General features: G+C 45.0%; 1 protein-coding gene and 1 pseudogene across 2 annotated transcripts in view; one reads left to right on the top strand and one right to left on the bottom strand.

The window, feature by feature from the left end:
• The window catches only part of FRAS1 (Fraser extracellular matrix complex subunit 1), a 491,248-nt gene that overhangs the window by 458,746 nt on the left and 10,605 nt on the right, over positions 1–21,897 (top strand). For both annotated transcript variants that reach the window (XM_051820195.3, XM_051820194.3), the window contains 4 exons: positions 2,680–2,830; positions 4,294–4,401; positions 5,306–5,465; positions 9,594–9,710. In XM_051820195.3, coding sequence (XP_051676155.3) covers positions 2,680–2,830; positions 4,294–4,401; positions 5,306–5,465; positions 9,594–9,710 — 536 coding nt within the window. The remainder of the gene's footprint in view (positions 1–2,679; positions 2,831–4,293; positions 4,402–5,305; positions 5,466–9,593; positions 9,711–21,897) is intronic.
• Positions 18,100–20,441, bottom strand: LOC127483228 (putative ATP-dependent RNA helicase DDX43 pseudogene; annotated as a pseudogene).

The following is a 21,897-nucleotide window of genomic DNA, read 5'->3' as shown; positions in this document are numbered from 1 at the left end:
TAGAGGTTTACTTGTCATTTCAGACCAGATTTAACCTCCCTATTTGAGACACTTGTAGAGGGACTTCGAGCCATCAGTTACAAGCAAGTATCTTGGATGAAAATTTGCTTGGCTTTCTTTGTGATGTCGCTCATGTTGGTTTCCCCCATTTGGTATACACTACTGCCCTCTACTGCATCGATCTTCAGGCATTTGGTTTTGTTTCTGCTTCTGCAGTTGCATAGCTTACAGTCACTATGCAAAATGCAAAACTGACTGCTCCCTTGGCCTCTCAAAATTTGGTATTCTCTGGTCATCATGATTTTGCTTCAATCACATTTTTGGATCTTTTTGTTTAGAACATCTGAAAGGCAAAGATATCTTATTACATATACTCCTTTTTTAAACCAACACAGACACATATCTCGTTGTCTGGTAGAAAGAATACTAGACAGAGAAAGAAGGTCTAGCTCCCACCTTCTGTGGCCATTATCAACATAGTTGATAAAGGTAGGACATAATTAGGGCATAAGCTCTCTGAACCTCATCTGAGACTGTCATGATCTCAATGTCGGAAGGCACCTAGCACAATATCTGGTATAAAAAGATATGAAGTAAATATTTTTAAGGGCTTCTGTTTTAAGTCACATCTGTTTTAGTTTTATTAAGTCACATCATGAGTGCTAAATGAAAAAAAAGAAATAAAGAAGCTTAACTGTTCCAGTAACTACAGAATATTGTGGCTCTATCAACCATTGTGACACTGGAGCAGGCATATTGACAAAAAACTATGCCTTGGGGGACAGAACATGGTGTGAGGCCCAGACAGAATATGGACATTTTCTAAAGGAAACAGAATAAGGCATGTCCATAAGAGATTTTCAAATGAATTTTTAAATGAAATTATTAGTCTTTTGAAAAAATTGGCATCAAACTTCATGTCCCTGGCAACAATGAATATGAATCCTTTAGATAACTTAAATTTTTGATATCTTAAATATTGATAAAGCATTTTATTATATATATATAAATAATTATGGATACAAACACTTTACACTGTATTTTCAAATCAAAGAAAAATCTAAGTCTTATAGTATTTGGCCAATGACAAAATGGTTTTAAATGAAGCTTTTTCAATTATAAAACAAATATACAGTTATGGAGGAAAAAATTAAAAATGAATAAAACTCCCCTACTCACACAAAATGTACATAGTTAGCTTAACTATGAAAGCTTGTATAATGTTATCTTTATATCCAGTTTTAGCTCATTGCAAAAATTGCAAAAATTAATGAGCCAAATAAATAGCAGTAATGGGAACCCTCTTACAAGTATTCTCTTGCAAAGTGTGAGGTGCTGCCTTGTTGAAATTATTTCCAATAGCAGTGTATGGGGACAGAAAATTACTGAAATATGAAGATATTTCTACAAGTTTGTAGAACAACAGAATTTAAGTATGAGTTTATTTTGGTGCAAAAATATTTTTCCATATAGTAAAAAAGATTTGTGTGGCCAGCATTATGGCATAGTAGGTAAAGCTGCCGCCTGCAGTGCTGGCATCCCATATGGGCACCAGTTCAAATCCTGGCTGCTCCACTTCCCATCCAGCTCCCTCCTTATGGTCTAGGAAAGCAGTAGAAAATGGCCGAATTCCTTGAGACTCTGAACCCACATGGGACACCTGGAAGAAAGTCCTGGCTCCTGGCTTCAGGTAAACCCAGTTCCAGCTATTTTGGCCATTTGGAGAATGAACCAGCAGATGGAAGACCTCTCTTCCATCTCTAACTCTGCCTTTTAAATAAATATATAAATCTTAAAAAGAAAAGATTTGTTTATTTGGAATGCAGAGTAACAGAGAGAAAGGAACAGATTTGAGATCTCAGATCTTCCATTTGCTGATTCACTCTCCAAATGGATGCAAGCCAGGAGCCAGGAACTCCATCCTGGTCTCCCATTTGGGCTGCAGGGACCAAAGTACTTGGGCCATCTTCTGCTGTTTTCCCAGGTGCATTAGTAGGAAGGTGGAGTGTAAACAGAGCAGTCTGGACTCAAACCAGCACTCCAATATGGGATACTGGTATCTCGAAAAAGCAGCTTAACGCACTGGCACAAGGCTGGCCCCTCAAAAATGTTTTTTTGCACCAAAGCAGCCAGCCCAGTTCTCCACAAACACCTTGAAGTACTCTCATTAACGTAGCTCTGAGCTGTCTGTTGGTAAGCTTCCAAGACAGGATTTCCGTGTCCTGTGTTCCTGCAGGGGGAGGTAGGCATACTCACTACAGCATCCCAAGTTGGGCACATGTTCATCCCAGGGCTCCCCAGTGCCCATCAGGCTTGGCTCAGGCTCCTACAAGTCACTGGCCAGTGGTCAGCAGTGGGAGTATGTACTGAATGGTAGACCCCCCCCCCCACGCCAAGCCTCAACTGGTTCCCCTGGGAATTACCGTGCCACGTCACAATGTGGGCCAAAGCTTTCAGCAGCTGAACACTGGAGGTCGCGTTAACTCTCACCCTCGGTGGTTCTGTTTGAGCATCACCTCCATAGAAAAGCCTTTGCAGAAATCAAACTACAGAACTGAGCACCCGACTCAGTGAATGGGTGAGTGACAGAATGCATGAATGAGGCTGGAGCCGAGAGGCGATGACCGTCTGCCTTTCCATCACGAGGAAGATGACCACCGTGCATCATTTGCTTGGCAGGTGAGAGACTCGGCTCAGTCCTTCCTGACCGTGCATGTGCCCCTCTACGTGTCCTACATCTACGTGACCGCCCCCCGCGGCTGGGCCTCCTTGGAGCACCACACCGAGATGGAGTTTTCCTTCTTCTATGACACCGTTCTCTGGAGAACAGGTACACCCACTGACATCCTAACCTCCTCCTTCCTTATACCCGAGCACGAGTGAAAGAAAAACACTAGTGATTTACAGCAGCGGCACTCCTCATCCGATGGTCCTGGAGGGCCGCCCATGCCTGGCACAGGTGCAAATCTGTGGTTCCTGAAAACCAATGACGTCCCTACCTGCTGAAGCTGGAATGCCTCAGCACAGACAGCCAGGGGCCCAGAGCAGGGGACAGCAAGTCACAGATGGGTCCCAGACTGCCTGCCATTGTCAGGAGGGCGGGTTTTAGAACACAGTGGTGTTTCTCCTCTCTTACGTTGTGCTTTGTGTTGGAGAAGCAAACAGGCCTTCGCTTTAGCAGTGCGGAAATCCAAAGATGTGTCCACAGCACTTGGTGATGTGTTTTAGGTCCAGCAGCCCGCACTCTCCATCGTTTGCTCTTTGGTTGCAGGCTCAGGAGAAAGGATTTTACCCTTCAGCACCTCAGGGACTGCAGGGCTGAATTTTTTAAATGAGCCTCCCCCAAGTACTGCCCTCTCCAAGAAGAGCTCCCAGGCATGACTGGGCGACAGCCCCTGCCACCCTGCTCCTGCAGAAATGGTATCCAGAATTCGCTGGCTCTGCCCTCCGCTCCCTCCAGGGGGCGCACTGCCTGTGTGCTCTTTGGTTTTTCTCTCTCCCCTTTTCTTCGGCTCCCATTCTCCCGGTCTCTGAGGCAGAGACACTAAAATGTCGCTGCATTCTTTAGTTGGGCTTCCTGTCTGGTGTTCAAAGTTCCACCCTGTCCTCGGTGAGGCGACTCAAGTGCTAATCATTGATTTGCTTTCTGTTTCTCAGAGGAAGGTAACCTCAGGAAGCTTCCCATCCTGGGTCAATAATTCCTGGAGCTTTGTTTTGTTAACTTTGCATCTCCCTCCTTTGGCTCCCCTGTGGTCTGGGACCATGCTTACCTCTTTGGGGATCAGGGCTGCAATTGTCTTATTAAAGCCACAGCTCATTCCTGTCCTGCCTGTGTAGCTGGCCTTCTACAAGCTTCCCTGCAATGCTCCTGTGGTTCAGGTACCAAAGGTAGCAAGCAGGACTTAGGGCTTTATTAACTCCTGAAAAGTGTCCTGGCAAGAAAAATGAAACTACAGTCTGAAGGAGATGTGCTATAATCACAAAGTTTGATGTTGAGCTGTACGATCCATTTTTATTTTCTCAGCTTTGGACTAAGCAGTTACAGATATGTAGGTTATGTCCATAACGGTGGAGCAATATTTTTTTTTAAAGAGACCAGTGGAATGAGCTGTCTTAATTGGCAAGTGTCCCTCTAGGGTCAATTATCACATGAATAAATGTGCTCTGATGTTACATTCAAGTCCATGTCCGGTTCTCCTTAAAGATGTCCCTAGGCTAACATTTACATAGTGACTATCTGGGCGGTCATCTTTGTGCCTTGACCTGGGCGTTTTGTGTGTGCTGCCTGCCCAGGAATCCAGACGGACAGTGTGCTCTCTGCGAGGCTGCAGATAATAAGAATCTATATTCGAGAAGATGGTCGTCTCGTCATTGAATTCAAGACCCATGCCAAGTTCAGAGGTAGTGTTGGTGCTGTTTATTTATTTAAAAAAATATGTATTTCAGATATACAGACAAGTTGAAGGAATGGAGCAATGAAAAGATCAAAATATTAGCCTGTTCCTATCTTTGCAATACCTTTTTTTGGCCACACTATTTCCAAACAAGCTGCAGTCTTCATGCGACACTGCTCTGAATACTTGAGTGGACATCTCCTAAGGTTTCCCCACACATTCACAGTGCCGTTATCACATCCCAGAGAGTCAGCACTGGCTCAATATCCAATCTCTATTTACATTTTCTCTATTGTCCCACAAATGCTTTCTCCACTTGTGTATTTCTTTGTATTTTATATCTGCTTTCATAAAAGGAAGGCCAATCTAATCAAGCTTTGTGTTACATCTCGGCTGTTATTTTACCCAAAATACCCCCCACAGGTGGGTTTTATATTATGTCACACAGTGGGGACATCTTATTGAGTAGCCCTCAGCTTTGTATTGTCTACCATTGTCCACTCTGCCAACGCCTCTTTTATTGGACGCTGATACTTCTATTTATAAGCCATTAGAGTTTTCTACCTCCATGAAACATGTTGGTCGACACACAAAGCTAAGTGTGTTCCATGTTCATTGTCATATGGAGACCCCTATTGTGGTGAACATGCTCCCTGCCCCTTGTGTGCGCCGGCCCATTCATACTGTTCATAAACACAGACACGGCCTTCATGACTCTGCTCAGTAGGCTCATGGGCTGGCTTGCGATGCCTGCCTTGCTGCCCCAGCCAGTGTGGTGCTCACGCTAGGGCGCCAGGGCCTCACCTTAGCTGCTCAACAGAAGAGGGTAGATTCAGCCTGCAGGATCTGGAGGGGTGTCGTCACAAGTACAACAAAACTCACAAACAAGTGTGTGTTTTCCCTTGAAACAGGGCAGTTTGTGATGGAGCACCACACTCTCCCGGATGTGAAATCTTTCATCCTCACTCCCGACCACCTGGGAGGAATTGAGTTTGACCTGCAGCTGCTGTGGAGTGCGCAGACCTTTGATTCTCCCTACCAGCTCTGGAGAGCCACAAGCTCCTACAACAGGTGAGTACACTGCTCGAGGCCTCCAGGGCGAGTTTCCGCTGCTTGCAGGAGCTTGGGACCTGGGGTTTTTCTTTGAAGTCTGCATTTCTATGTTAGATAGAAACAACCCTCCAGCAAGCAGAAAGAGCCATAAATCTAGATCAGGTCAACTTCTCGTGCATGAACCAAAAAGTGCTCACGCTTGCTGCACACCTCCTGTCTCATTCATGCCTTCCATTCACACCCCCCTGGAAAGTCAGTCTTGTGGCAGTCCACCTTCGAGGGACGCTGGGAAACATGTCCAACTGAAACCTTAGAATAAAGACGTTTTGTCTCTACTACACAGCAATACAAAATCTAGGAAGTTCATTTATTAGGTCTAGGTGCCAGTCCTGGTGATGCAAGCAAGACTTACTCCTCTCCCGTACCACAGAAAATAGAAAAGTATCCCGTTTATAAAAGGGGATAAATACTGTCTCCACTTAATAGATCGTGAAACTAAAAGTGACCTTTTATGAGAAAATCCTTTTCCAGTTCCACAGTTAAGAAGTGGCATGTTATCGTAAGCATCATCTTCAAAAAGTCTTCCTTAATTACAGATTTTTCTCACGTAGCAAATATTTTAATTGTATAACGAATCCTTTGAAGTCAGCATACAGTCATCTTCAGGGAGGATGATTCGTGTACTTTGTCCCAATTTATAGGCAGAGAAATTGTCCTCCCGTAAGTCCTCTGCTGACACCTCCTTGCAGGACACGAGGTTCAACCCTCCCAGATCCAGCCTTCCAGCCACCAGCAGCCCCTCTGTACCTCAGGACTTCTGCATTTCCCTCTGCCCTTCCTGTTCTTCGTGCCCACCAAACTAACTCCCAAGACCCAGCTCAAGTGCTGCCCAAGCTGACAGCAGCCCTCTGCTGCTGCACCCCCCCCACCTTGTCCCGGCTTCCACCAGAACATGGCTCATCATCTGTGGTCTGTTGGCTGCTCCCATTGTGTCACCAAGCTGTGAGCATCCCCAGGGTTGAAGGCAAGTCACCAGCATCCCAGGTTTTAGTGCCTGGTTGTGAGGTCAGGTGATCAAATACAAACAAACAGCAAAGGCAGACATCACCAAGCCCTGTGCTCAGTGTACCGAGAGGATCAGAACACCCAGAATGCAGTTGTGCAGGGACTGAGAGCCCCTGGAGGCTGAGGATTTACACAAGGCTTTCCTGGGGACTGGGGCAACTTGTACTCATTTTGTGATAGGCAATTTTTTTTTAAGATTTTACTTATTGATTTCAGAGGTAGAGCGACAGAGAGAGGGGTCTGCCATCCACTGGTTCACTCCCCAAATGACAGCAAAGGTGGGTGACAGGCCAATCCAAAGCCAGGAGCCAGAAGCTTCATCCTGGTCTCCCCCGTGGGTACAGGGGCCCAAGCATTTGGGCCATCTTCCACTGCTTTCCCAGGCCATAGGCAGAGAGCTGGATTGTAAGAGAAGCAGGCAGGAGAAGAACCAGCACCTATAGGGACGCCGGTGACACAGGTGGAAGCTTAGCCTACTGTGCCACAGGGCCGGCCCCAAGATATTTGCCTTTGTAAAAGGGCAAGAGGGGACTACAAGATTAATAACTTTGCACGAGGTCTGTATCGGGCCTATTTGCAGGTTTAGTGCAGAAACTATCCCAACTAGTATTTAGCAATGGGAGAAAGGACTGAGGGCTCAGGAGAATATGCAACCTGCCCTGCATTCATCTGGTCAACCAATATTTGTTGAATGTTTCCTGTGTGTCACAGAAGGTCCTGGGTGCTTAGAATATATCAGGAAGCAAAGATTTCCTAAACTTACATACAGTAACTTAACAAAGTAAGAATATATTACACAGTAAACTTAATAAGTATGACATGTCCGAAGCTGGTAAGTGCTATGGAAAAACGCATAAAACAAGGGAATCTGGAATAGGAGTTTATTTTAAGTTCAGATGTTCCCAGGAGAGCACACGAGGAAGGCCCATTTGAACACAGCCTTGAAGTAGGGGGCCCGCATCATGGCATACTGGGTAAAGCGGACACCTGTGTCCCATAGGGGTGCCAGTTCATGTGCCGGCTGCTCCATTTCCATTCAAGCTCCCTGCTATTGGCCTAGCAAAGTAGCATGTGTTTGGGCTCCCCCACCCACGTGGCAAACCCAGATGGAACTCTTAGCTTTCACCTGGGTGTTGTAGCCATTTGGGAAATGAACCAACAGGTGCAAGATTTCTCTCTTTCTGTGACTCTTTCAAATAAATAAATCATACCAAAAATGACTTGAAGGAGTTGGCTAGGCAGATATCTGGGGGCAGGGTTCCTGGCATGCTGGAGAAATGCAAGGTGGTTCCTGTGGCTGCAGGGAAGTGAGCCACGAGGAGGGGCACAGATGATCAGGTCAAAGCAGTGAGGAGTGGGGGTGGAAGCACTCAGTGAGGTCTCGTAAGGCACGGAGTGGACAGGGCTCTTACTCTGGTGCAGCAGGAGCCCCTACAAAGCTGGAGCAGAGAAGCCACATTATCTGACCTGAGGTCTGGAAACCAAGAGTCTGACATGGACTGTGAAGTATTTCTGTTAAGGGTTACTGTTCACCTGTTATGTGTCTGATGTCATGTACTTCAGATACGGTGTACAAGGTCTCGTTTCCTGCCAGGATTTGGAGAAACACAGGGCTCATGCAGGCAAGTTTTCTCAGCTCCTTCCTGCTCTGAATTCTACATGTGTAAACAAAGGCCCTGAGAGTTTGTGTGGTGTATCTAAACTCATATACCATGGCACCAGCAAAGCCAAGCCAGGGTTGGATTTTTCTCCTGGTTTCTAGCCTATGCCAGTCCACTAAGTTGCCCCCCAGGGTATGTTACATAAATGTTATTTTCTTTGGCCAAATCTGTACTCTACCTTTACTAATAAGTAGACACATGACTTTTAAAATGGCCAAAGAACCAACCCAGCAAAAGTAAAGCCTGTCCACAGATCACTCACAGTCTTAAGACCTATAGCTCTATGCTCTTTCTTTTAATTTGACAGAGTTATAGACAGTGAGAGAGAGAGAGACAGAGAGAAAGGTCTTCCTCCCATTGGTTCACTCCCCCAATGGTCACTACAGCCACCGCTGTGCCGATCCAAAGCCAGGAGCCAGGTGCTTCTTCCTGGTCTCCCATGTGGGTGCAGGGCCCAAGCACCTGGGCCATCCTCCACTGCCCTCCCAGGCCACAGCAGAGAGCTGGACTGGAAGAAGGGCAACCGGGAATAGAACCGGCACCCATATGGGATGCCAGTGCCACAGGCAGAGGATTAACCAAGTGAGCCACGGCATGGGCCCCGAGCTCTATGCTCCTTCAATGGATGGCAGTTTCCCAAGGCTGTTGAAGAATCCTCCTGATGTTTCTGGATGTTCGTTTACCTTTCATTCGGCCTGTCAGGGCTAGAGCTGCTACTCCATGGCAAGCATATGAAATAATGCAGGTGAGGGGCACACAGGCCTCACGCTTTCAGTGTCATGACCTGGAGAAGCCTGGGTCCCACCACGAACAGGGAGATATCACCTCCAGTGAGAGGGGGTATTGTTCTTCAGTGTCACACAGGAGTACGGCATAGAGCCAAATACAAGTGCAATGGGCTGGGGGTGTTCTGTGGGCCACTGCTTCCATTCTCTTCTGCAGTGGAGTCCTGGGCACTGGCCAGCTTCTCTTTTCAGAGGAACACCTGGCACTGTCATATCTTAGTAAATAAAAGCTTTTGCATCAGGGAAAGTGTGGAACAGGTCATCAACAAGAAACACTAAACCCAAATTACTAAACAAGTTTCATGGTGTCTAAAGGAAACAGCCAATTCTGTTTTGTCATCATCTGAAATTTTCAGAGTTTTAGCAATAGCATGCCTTTCTCAGCAGAGTTGGGTGAAGGAAACCAGTACTATTTAACACCTCTGGATCAGAGAGGAGTCCCTTGCAGGGGTATAGCTCAGGGGTACAGCATCTGACTACAGAGAGGAGTTCCTGAAAATGCCATTTATAGGTTTGACAAGTTCTTGGATGCCAGGCACCAAAGCAGTGTGAAGTCTGTTTAATGACAGCTTTTCAGGTAAGTTAATAATCTACCAGCCCTTCCCTATGCCCATAGTCTGCTCTTCTCTTTCCAGGAAGGACTACTCGGGGGAATACACCATCTACCTGATCCCTTGTACGGTGCAGCCCACACAGCCGTGGGTTGACCCAGGCGAGAAGCCTTTGGCCTGTACTGCACATGCCCCGGAAAGGTAGGAAAATACAGTCACGCCCTATCACCTGCATATTCCTTGTTTGTGCCTCCTCCTACTCACCGAAATGTATTTGTAACCCAAAGCAATATTGGAGGTACTCTTAGTCATTTGCAGGCAGGCACAGGGTGGCAAACACCGGGGCCACACCCACGTTCCCCACTGAGACCACACAAGGTGCCATGCCGCTTCTTGTTTCAGCTCTTATCCTATAGCCCAGTCACCTTTTCATGGTGTGCCCAGTGCTGTGGATTTCACATTTGGGGCCTTTATCCTTGGTGATTTTAAGTGTCATCTAGTGCTTCTAAACCCAAGATGACTGGGACATGCCACATGGAGCACTGGGTCATCTTCTCTCAGATTGCAGTTACAGTGCTATTGGCCACGAGTTAAGTATTAGCCAATCAGCATCTATTAAGCAAAGGGTCTTTAAACACACATGGTTATATATGCAGCAGCTAAGGAAAGTGTTGTGAACAGAGGCTTAGATAAACCTAATCCTGTATTTCTCCAGGGAGTCATGGTGCAATACCTACTACCCTGGTGTTTGTGGTGTTTGCGAATAATGAGAACTAACTATGACATCGGCCCATTCCCACCTAGTCCTGAGACTGCAGCGTGCCATATATTCACTTGGCTTGTACCATGCTTTACTCTCACTGATGCATGGATATTATAGCACTAGATTAGAGTCTAGGATTAAAAGTAACTCTGCTCTCAGCTGGTATATAGTTCAGGGCCACTTTTCTAGGAGCTAAGCAAAGTATATAGAAAATAATTCTGCAAGAAGATGTTGAAGACAGAGTCTGACCCTGAGAAGTCTCATTGAAATGAGACTTTTTAAAGATGCGAATTGGGAGATTCCAAGATGGCTGAATAGGGAAAAGACGTGCTGATTTTGATGAGGGGAAGATAGCAGAAAAAGAGCAGAGGAAGTGCGTTCCCAGGGGAGGAGTAGTAGGGAAGTTTGCCATGGAAATTATACAGAAATAGGGACCCGTGGAGCAGCATGGAAAGAGTCGACACACAGGACTCCCCCAGCAGGGGGTTGGAAGGGACACCACTGAGAGGTAGGTAAGGGCAGACTGTGGTGGCCTGTGCCACGGCATGAGGGAGATCCTTGCAGACCACACTGAATTTGAGGCCAGCCTGGAGCCCTAGTGGGGTGCAGGTACCCACCTATTCCAGCAGAGAAAAAGCACGTTTTCTCTCCATCCGCCAAAAAGGGTGCCCAGCAACCATCAGGGAGAAAGTACTATCTTGATACTAGGAGAGGCTGAGGTAGCTCTCACCCCTGTGACCAGGGGATTCTATCACAAGGAGAAATCCACGTTTCCCAATGAGTCCAGCTGTGAGGGTTGACAGGGGGCTGGGCACCCACTTAGGTTGATAGTGGAGTAGGGAGGGAGCTTACTGTTCTAGCACAGGAAAGCATAGTTTTAAAAAAGTGGAGGTAGAGTAGTCTCAGGGAAGAGTTAGGGAAAAAATGGCAGAGGAAACTACTGAAATTAGAGGGACACAGTGGACCTACATGGAGGGCATGGTGCCCATGGCGCAGGACGCCAGCAGCCAGGAACCTATACACCAGCGCTAGACAGTGAGGTGAGACGAGACTGCAGTATCCCGGGCCACTGGCAGAAAAAATAAGCAGCAGGAAGAGCCTAGAGGGAACGAGGCTTGAAGCCCCATGGGGGAAAGTGCACCAGCCTAACTAAAGGATAGAGAAAAAGAAGGGGGGGGACGGTATGGACACATTTCTCTGTCTCCAATCACTTTACAAAGGCGTACAAGCCAATAGAGCGGGTGCCATATTGGACATACACAACAGCTGTGCCAGCTCGTGTCTGTGCCCCGTGATCAGCCAAGTGGAGACTCCTGACTCTGGTGGGGAGAAATAACAGGAGAATAGGAGCTTGTGACTGTGAAGATTCTGAACCCGGACTGTGAAAAAAAAAAAAAAGAAATTGAGGGTGTGTGGGAGAACTCATGGTGTGGATGGGACTTTGGGTAGTCTCAGTGAGAGACGCCATAAGCTTGGGTGGCCCTGGTTACCTGGTGAGAGGCATTGCTGGGGAATCTGAACTTACACTGAGAACTGCACAGATCCTTTGTGTGGTTCTTGGGACAGAGCGGAACAATATTATACCCACTGGGGCTAGCACTCTGGCCCTGGTCTCCATTGAGAAGACCTCAGCTGAGCAGAATACGCTTCCCTTCTGATTAAAAAAGAGAGAAGATTTACCACACCAAACCTGGATGTGTCACCTTAGGCACGCCCTTAACCCTGGAGAACTGAACAGAGCTTTCTGGCCACACCCACTACAAGCCTCTAGAGATTCACTGAATGCAGACATTCCATTCATCTACAGAGTCATAGTATATCAATAAAAGCCACCACAGCAGGGGTGTGGGGGAGAACCAATGATTATCTCCACAAATGCAGAACAAGAACCGCAACATTCCAAGAAACAAGAATAAAGAAGATAACATGACACTCCCAAAAGAACATGACCCTTCAAAACTAGATTATGAATACGATGAGATAGAAGAAATGCAAGAAATCAAACTCAAAAATTGATCAGATTATATAGAAGTCATCAAAAGCAAACAAACCAACTACTGAAATCCATGCAGGACATGAAAGAAAACCTCTCCCATGAAATTGAAATCTTAAGGAGGAATCAAAAGGAAATGAATTCAATAGAACATAAAAAATGCAGTTGAGAGCCTTGAAAACAGAATCAGTGAGGCAGAAGAGAATCCCTGACTTAGAAGACAGCACAGGAAAGTATACAGTCAAACCAAAGACAAGAAGAGGAAATTAGAAATCTAAAAAATATTGTTGAGAATCTACAGGATACTATTAAAAAACCCAGCATTCGGGTTCTAGGAGTTCCTGAAGGCATGGAGAGAGAGAAAGGAAAGAAGGCCTTTTTAGTGAAATAGTAGCAGAAAACTTCCCGGGTTTGGAGAAAGAGATGTCCAAGTACAGGAAGCACATAGAACTCTCAATAGACATGACCAGAAAAGATCCTTGCCATGACACATTGTAATCAAACTCACCACAGTGAAACATAAAGAGAATATTCTAAAATGTGAAAAAGAGAAACACCAGATTACGTTCAGAGATTCTCCAATTAGACTCACAAGAGACTTCTCATCAGAAACCCTGCAGGCTAGGAGAGAATGGTGAGATATAGCCCAAGTACTAAGAAAAAAAAAAAAACTGTCATCCCAGAATATTATACCCTACAAAGCTCTCATTTGTGAATGAAGGTGAAATAAAGTCCTTTCATAGCAAACAGAAATTGAAAGAATTTGTCACCACTTGTCCAGCCCTGCAAAAGATGCTTAAAGATGTGTTACACACAAAAACAAACATGTTCATCAATATGAAAGAAGGTAAAGGAAGAAAATCTCTCCATAAAAGATCACAGGAAGTTCAAAGTATAAATTAGGAATATCTTTGGAAAAATGGCAGGGCAAGGTCATTACTCATCTTTTTTCTTTTTAAAGCTTTATTTATTTGAAAGTCAGAGTTACACAGAGAGAGGAGAGGCACAGAGAGGGAGGGAGGGAGGGAGGTCTTCTAACCGATAGTTCACTCCCCAATCGGCTGCAATAGCTGGAGCTGCCCCGAAACGAAGCCAGGAGCCGAGAGCTTCTTCTGGGTCTCCCATGCAGGTGCAGAGGCCCAAGGACTTGGGCCATCCTCTACTGCTTTCCCAGGCCATAGCAGAGAGCTGGATCGGAAGTGGAGCAGCCGAGTCTCAAACCAGCACCCATATGGGATGCCAGAGCTTCAGGCCGGGGCATTAACTCTGCTGCACCACAGTACCAGGTCAAGTCATTACTTATCATTAGTCACATTGAATGTAAATGGCCTCAACTCTCCAGTTAAAAGGCACAAACTGGCTGAATGGATAAAAAAACAAAGCCCATCTATTTACAAGAAGTACATCTTTCCAACAAAGGTGTAAACAGACTGAAAGTGAAAGGCTGCAAAAAGATAATCCATGCCAACAGAAAACAAAAAGAGCTGACGTAGCCATCTTAATATCAGACAAAATAAACTTTAACACAAAATCTGTTAAAAGAGACAAAGAGGGGCACTATATAATGATTAAGGGATCTATTCAACAGGAAGATGTAACTATTATAAACATATGCACCTAATTATAGGGCACCTGATTATTTAAAAGAAATATTAAGGGATTTAAAGGTAGACTTAGACTCCAATACAGTAGTATTAGGGGACTTCCACTCCACTTTCAGCAATGAACAAATCAACCAGCCAGAAAATCAACAAGAAAACAGATTTAATTGACACTATAGACCAAGTGGACCTAACAGATATCTATAGCACTTTTCATCCTACACTTGAAGAATACACATTCTTCTCAGCAGTGCATGGAACTTTCTCTAGGAATGACCACATGCTAGACCATAAAGCAAGTCTCAGCAAATTCAAAAAAGTCGAAATCATACCATGCATCTTGAAGCTGGAAATCAGCAACTCAGGAATCTCTAGAACATATGCAAACACATGGAGATTGAACAACATGCTCCTGAATGAACAGTGGGTCAAGGAGAAATCAAAAGAAAAATCAAAAGATTTCTGGGAGCAATTGAAGATAACAACACAATATATCAAAACTTATGGGATACAGCAAAAGAATTGTTAAGAAGAAAGTTTATAGCAACTGGTGCCTACATCAAGAAATTGGAAAGGCACCAAATAAATGAGCTATTAGTGCATCTTAAGGATCTAGAAAGACTACAGCAAACCAAACCCAAAACTAGGAGAAAAGAAATAAGTTAGAGAAGAAATCAACGAAATTGAATCCAAAAAAAATCATTACAAAAGATCAGCAAAATGAAGAGCTACAAAGAGATCAAGAATTCCACAACAACAAAAAAACAACCCACTTAAGAGATGGGCCAAGTACCTAAATAGACGTTTTTTAAAAAAAGAGGAAATCCAAACGGCCAACAGACACATGAAAAATGTTCAGGATCACTAGCCATCAGGGAAATGCAAATCAAAACCACAATGAGATTTTCACCTCACCCTAGTCAGAATGGCTTACATACAGAAATCAACTAACAACCTATGCTGCCATGGATGTGGGGGAAAAGGCACACTAATCCACTATTGGTGGGAATGCAAACTGGTAAAGCCACTACAGAAGGCAGTTTGGAGATTGCTCAGAAACCAAAATATGACCATATGACCCAGCCATCCCACTCCTCAAAATTTACCCAAGGGGAATTAAATTGGCAAATAAAAGAGATATCTGTAACTCAATGTTTATTGCAGCTCAATTCATAATAGCTAAGACATGGGACCAACCTAAAAGCTCATCAACAGAAGACTGGATAAAGAAATTATGGGATATGTACTCTAGAATACTACACAGCAGGTTGGCGCCATGGGTCACTTGGCTAATCTTCCGCCTGTGGCGCCAGCACCCCAGGTTCTAGTCCTGGTTGGGGCTCCAGATTCTGTCCCAGCTGCTCCTCTTCCAGTCCAGCTCTCTGCTGTGGCCCGGGAGAGCAGTGAAGGATGACCCAGGTCCTTGGGTCTTGCACCCGCATGGGAGACTAGGAGGAAGCACCTGGCTCCTGGCTTCGGATCGGCGCAGCATGCCGGCCGTAGCAGCCACTGGGGCAAGGGGTGAACCAATGGAAAAAGGAAGACCTTTCTCTCTCTCTCACTGTCCACTCTGCCTGTCAAAAAAAGGGGTGGGGGGAGGACTGACCTTAACTAGAAGTCCAGAGAATTCATCCACTGAAAAAAAAAGGAGGCAGAGTGTGGGTTCAAGTAAAGGAAGAATTCACAGATTGGCAGAGTAAGGAAGACAGAGGTACCATCTATTTGAACTCAGTGTATTCACAACATGAAAACCAGGCAAGAGTTGGGAATGAGGGATACTGAGGTTTGAAAAGAAATAAAGGGAGGCAGAGTCATCTGAGAAAGAGGTTATGTACCATAGGGTCATGGCAGTGGCAGACAGATCAGTGCTGAGACCCAGTTGAGTTACTTTTCAACTGCCATGACCATTTGATCAATGCTGATATACACACACACTTGTGAAACATCAAGATGGCAAGCAAAATCATCGCATCCAGAAGTTCCCGCATGCTCCTGTGTCATCCCCCTCTCACCCCACCCCTTTCCCCAGGTGTCCACCAATTTTCTTTCACTGTAGAATCATTTGCATAATTGACAATGTCATAGAAGTGATACCTACTATATGAATTCCTTTTCCCTGGCTTATTTTACCCATGATGATTTTCATACATTCATGTTGCTATGTGCATCAGTGGTTTCTTTCTGTTAGTGCTGAGCTGCATTCCATGGTATGGAGAGGCTGCAGTTTATCAGGTCCCTTGCTGGACATCTGGGTTGAGGAAACTTTTTTTTTTTTGACAGGCACAGTGGACAGTGAGAGAGAGAGACAGAGAGAAAGGTCTTCCTTTGTCATTGGTTCACCCTCCAATGGCCAATGGCAGTTGTTCAGTGCCTCCTTCAGGCTCTTCTGCATTCAATGGGGTGTCCCACTGTGAAGTCTTGCCTTCTACCTACTTGCTTCTCCTCAGTGTTTTAGAATGTTGTAAGGACCAGGCTTGATGTCCTGTCACTTGCTTGATGACCCCACTGCACATCCATTCGAGTGTTTAGATACAAATGAACACCTCCAGCCCTGAATCTCTCTCCAAGTAAGCCCTGCATGTCAAATTGACTTCTCAGCAACTCCGCTCCACTCGGCTCTTAGAGGCCTCTCAAATGTAGCATGTCCAAAAACTAAGTTCTTCATCTTACCCCACCATGTAAATTCCTCCTGTGTTTCTATCTAGCAAAGGGCATCTATCCCTCTACCCGATTTGTAAATAAAGTCTTCTTTTGGAAAACAGCTACACCTGCTGATTTGGTGTTTTCCAGAGTTGAGAGGTTGCACAGAAACCACATGGCTTACCACGTGTATCAATTCTCTGGCCATTTACAAAAACAAAAGTCCATCTCTGTTCTGGGTGCTTACAGCCAAATCCTTAGAAACATCTTTGAGTTTTCCCATACTCTTGAACTGCCAGCAAAGCTTATGGATTTCCCTTTTAAAATCTACTTGGGAATCCAGCTGTTCTCACTGCCTGTGTATCAGTAGTCCCCAGTAAGAGCCACTGTCTTCACGTGCCTGGATTAAACAGCCTAATAGGTCCTCTTGCAGCTACCCTGCAGTCTCTGCTCAACCCAGAAGACCCCCTTCCCTGTCTCAGAACTCAAGTTTAAGTAAAAGCCTCAAGTCCTTAAGGTACAGGGAAAGCCTTAGGTGATCTGACCTCCAGTTCCCAACCTGACCTCATGGCCCTCACCAGCTGGCTGACCGTTTCTCTTGTTGATCAGGTGCACCCATGGCCCAGCACCTTTGCCTGGGGAACGTGCTCTCCAGGCAGCCACTCCTGCCTTACTCCCCGCCTCTCTCAGGCCTCTGCATGAATGTTCTCACCAAGGCCTTCTGCGATTTTCTTTCTGAGTAACACTGCAGTGAACATGGGAGTGTGGATACCTACACAAAGTGCCAATTTCACCTCCTTTGAGTCCACACTCAGAGGAGGGATTGCTGGGTCACATGGTGCCTCAATTTTATACATGCTGAAGAGCTGGCATCCTGTTTTCCATAATGGCTGGAACAATTTTTTATTTTTTGTTTATCCAATTGAGTTTTATTGTGGAAATGTTTCATAACATACCGAGTCACAAACTCTCATCCATCATCCAGCTTTGGGAACTTGTTAAGAAAATCTCACATCTTGCATTTCTAGAAATGAGTTTGAAGTAGGTGGTTTCTGGTGTTAGCTCAATCAACCGTGCTAGAATGTTTTTGCTTTTCTGCTTTTAACAGATATCTTTAAAGATAGTCCACATGCCCAGTAATACCTGCAGTTTATCCATTTAGCTCCCTTGCCAGACAATCGTTACATTCTTTTCCTAGTGTAAACATTGCTTTAAATCTCCTGTAAACAGGCATATTTATAAAACACATTCCTAGAACTGATGTATCAAAATATGTATTTACCACTGACACATTACCAAGCCTCTCAGAAGGCATTTTGCCAAGTTTTTACGTCTACCATTTTTTGTGCTATAATGACCTTTCTATACAACTTAATTTTTTCTCTACGCTGTACTAGTACTCCTGATTCTGAACATATATTAGACTTTGGGCAATTGGTTAGAGAGCTAACACTTTAATAATTAAAGAAATACTCGGATACACTGATTGTAATAAATACACTAACAAAGCCTAGTTTATACAGGCAGGCCTGAAGGCCCAGTAGGTAAAATTTTACCTCTGCTGGGCTAATGCCACTTTTCAGTAAGACATAATTAATAAAACTTTTTGGGCTTCCCTTGAGGCCTTCCAACTTTTTTTTCCATTTCTTTTTTCAGTTTGTTTGCCTTGTACTGCTCAGCCATGATTACAAACTCCTCTGGGGTACTCCAATTTGCTGTTTCTTGAATATTAATCAGGCCAGTGACAATCCTCAAGTCATTTCTGGCAATAAGGGTAACTGACTATCCAATTCTCCCTGCTCTTCAAATGCACCCTACTCTGTGAACATACTCTTCAACGTTCTGGGGAAAATCATAATCATAGTCATGCATATCATTGCCATCCAGTCCATATGATGCTAAATCAGTAGCAGTATTCTCACTCAACCTGTTTTAAAGTTCAATGCTTTCTCCCAATCTCTTTGTTCTCTCCTGCCATGCAGAGATTCTACTGACATGTGTGGGAGAACTAGGACACTTGACAATGATCAGCTTTTCTACTGAGGAAGGCTGTGACTTTGTCTTTAGGTGACATATTTGGTAGGAATTTTTGTAGATGCATTTGTTTCTCTTCTTCAGTGGTGAAGATTATATTTTGCTTTACTGTATTTATAGCAGCTGGGTCCAAGGTTCCAACATACTCAATCATCAGCTCTTTCAAGTATGACTGTGTGAGTCAATGGGCACCATATGGCCAGGTTGCACTTGTCATAACTATGTGCCTATCTGGGTGCATGTTTAATAAAATCTTCCTTATCTGGGGTTCATGTCTCATGTCCAACATCTCATTTGCTTCATCTAAAACTAAACAGGGGAGCCCATGCTGTGGTGTAGCAGGTAAAGCTGCCACTCGCAGTGCTGGCATCCCATGTAGGCTCCAGTTCCAGTCCTGGCTGCTCCACTTCCAATCCAGCTCCCTGCTAATGCTCCTAGGAAAGCAGTGGAAGATGGTGCAAGTCCTTGGGCCCCTGCACCCATGTGGGAGACTGGGAAGAAGCTCCTGGCTTCAGATCAGCCCAGCTCCAGCCATTGTAGCCAGTTGGGTGTGAACCAGTGGATCTAAGATCTCGATCTCTATCTCTTGATCTCTCTTTCTCTCCCCCACCTCCCCGCCTCTGCCTTTCAAATAAGTAAATAAACCTTTAAAAAAAAAAAAAAGCAAGTTATGCTTTTGAGTTTGATGAAATTATTCATTTGTAAGTCAGCTAGTGTTCTAGGAGTTGCAATAATGATGTCTATGCCTTTTGAAATGTCTTGTATTTGTGCATTTCAATCACCACCACCACATATACAAACACTTCTGAGATTCTTGTGTGACTGCTTAAAACATCGAGTTTGCCCTTGAAGAGCTAACTCTCAGGTGAGTGTAAGAACCGGCATGCAGGTCCATTCTTTCTCTCTCTACTGACTGGTTGACAACCAGGATGAATAAGTCCAGGCATTAAATGTGACAGTGGCTTCCTGGTTCCAGTTTAGGCTACTCCTATGACAGCTATTCCTTGTTGATCTATTGGCCATTCCTGCTGCTGAATTAGTGTTAGCTTTTTAATATGTTTCACGACCTAAGGGTAAGTTTGAAAGGAATCTTCAAATAGGCAGGATTGGGAACTGGACGTTTCTCCCTTCTCTCAAGTCACACATTACATGAACATTTTCCTTCCTCCAGTTGTCTGTCCAATATTATGTCATCAAGCTTGCTTTTTTCTGCCTCTATGTGGAAGTTTTAATTAACTGGAGGTAACTCAGCTCTGTGACTTAGATTATAATTTTTTGTTTTATGAGAAAATCATTGATTACCACTTTTGCTTTTGTCTGCATTGCTTAGCTGCCAAGAATTTTTAGTACTCCTTCAGGAGTTCCTTTTATTATCTGCATTTTCGTATTTGTTGTACTTTGTATCTCTCTTAATTTTGATCCACCACGACCACCATTTACCATGCTGACCAATTCACTCTTCCAGTCAAAAGATAGGTGATTCCCTCCAATCAGCAGCTACAATTTCACGTCCAGAGGGGTCTCTCCAGCCACCTCCCCTGCTGACCCATGCTCCCTTTGCCTGGGTTCTTCCACAGGCCTCCTATCCAGGGCCCAAGACACTGTTGATCCTCACCAGGCAGCAACAACCCAGACACAGGCAATGGCTCCTGCATCTTGCCTTGACATCCTTAAAAAGATCCAGTGTTTCCAACATCATTCTGTTTGGCTCTGTATCACCTGACTGCAGTATCAGAGAGCTAACATTCCCTTATCTTACCTTCTAACATGTTACATGATTTTTAACTTATTTGTGTACAAATAAACTCTTTGTTAAGATGTAACCTCCCTGAAGGCATGTTTTTCTGTTTTAGCCTCATATAAATTCCCATTACTCCAACAGTGTCTGTTGTCTGATGCATGCTCAGTGAATATTTACATAAATGGGGCTATAGAGATCATGGGGCCGGCACCGCGGCTCACTAGGCTAATCCTCCGCCTTGCGGCGCCAGCACACCGGGTTCTAGTCCCGGTCAGGGCGCCGGATTCTGTCCTGGTTGCCCCTCTTCCAGGCCAGCTCTCTGCTGTGGCCAGGGAGTGCAGTGGAGGATGGCCCAAGTACTTGGGCCCTGCACCCCATGGGAGACCAGGAGAAGCACCTGGCTCCTGCCATTGGATCAGCGCGGTGCGCCAGCCACAGTGTGGCGGCCATTGGAGGGTGAACCAATGGCAAAGGAAGACCTTTCTCTCTGTCTCTCACTGTCCACTCTGCCTATCAAAAAAAAAAAAAAAAAAGAGAGATCATGGAATAGAGAACTGTCAACAGACCTAAAGAAGGTAGATTTGATTCAATCCTAGAGAAGGAGGAAGAGTAGCAGGAGATAAGTCTGGACAAAGAAGCAAAGGCCAAAGCTTTTGTAGGTCATGTTGGTCTACATTCTAAGAGCTATGCGGGACCACTGAAGGATCTTAAAGTTGAGTTTTTAAAAATTACAGTACCTCAGTCTATCACAGTCAGTATACTAGAGGGAACTAAGCCTGACTCCAGGAAGGCTGGTTAGAAGGCTGGTACATCTGTGTGGCCCTTCACGAGGATATGCACTTCCAGAAAGATCAATATGAGGTCTCTTTGAGTCAGCCACCAAGGACAGCAGTCAAATGTGTGTTCCCAGAGTTCAGAGGTGAAACCTGAATCAGAGAATTAAATTTGGCCTCACTACATTTAAGATAACCAATGCAGTGACAAGGCCAAGGTCATCCCAGGTGAAACTGAGGTAGAGGGTCCTAGGACTCAGCGTTGAAGCACCCTGATCTGCAGAAGTAGGCAAAGAAGGAAGGGACTCACAAAGGGAGTCAGGTAGGAAGGCGCCAGGAAAGAGGATCACCTAGCACTGAAAAGTGTGACATTGATTAAACAAGTTTTTATAGACCGAATGAGTCCAAGTTTCAGAGTATGTGGATCTGAGAAGAAAATGACTGGGGAGCACCCTGTCTCTGAACCCTCTAGCAATCAAAGAGTAACTCTGGGATTCTTAGAATGAAGATGTACCAAGAAAAAAAAAAAAGCTAATAGTATACATGAGACTGGGTACTTCCTAAAGAAAAGAGGTTCATTTAGCTCACAGTTTCAAAGGCTAAAAAAATCTATGATCAGATGGCCTCATCAGTTAGGCTGCTAGGGAGGGCTTCACTGGCCATGGCACATCCCAGGGATGATATCATAGTGGGAGCACATGCAAATCGGAAGACAGGGAACCCTAGTGTAACTAGGGTCCCATGAGAACTTTATTAATCCCTCCCAGGGGTACACCCCAATGACCTAATGACCTCCCGCAAGACCCCACCTCTTTAAGGTCCCCCTACCTCTTGATCTCACCG

This window comes from Oryctolagus cuniculus, chromosome 8 (assembly GCF_051225735.1).
Source record: "Oryctolagus cuniculus isolate XC-2025 breed Fujian yellow rabbit chromosome 8, ASM5122573v1, whole genome shotgun sequence".
In the NCBI taxonomy this organism is placed as follows: Eukaryota; Metazoa; Chordata; class Mammalia; order Lagomorpha; family Leporidae; genus Oryctolagus; species Oryctolagus cuniculus.
The sequence above is the reverse complement of the archived record's forward strand: the minus strand, read 5'-3'. Positions and strand labels throughout refer to the sequence as shown.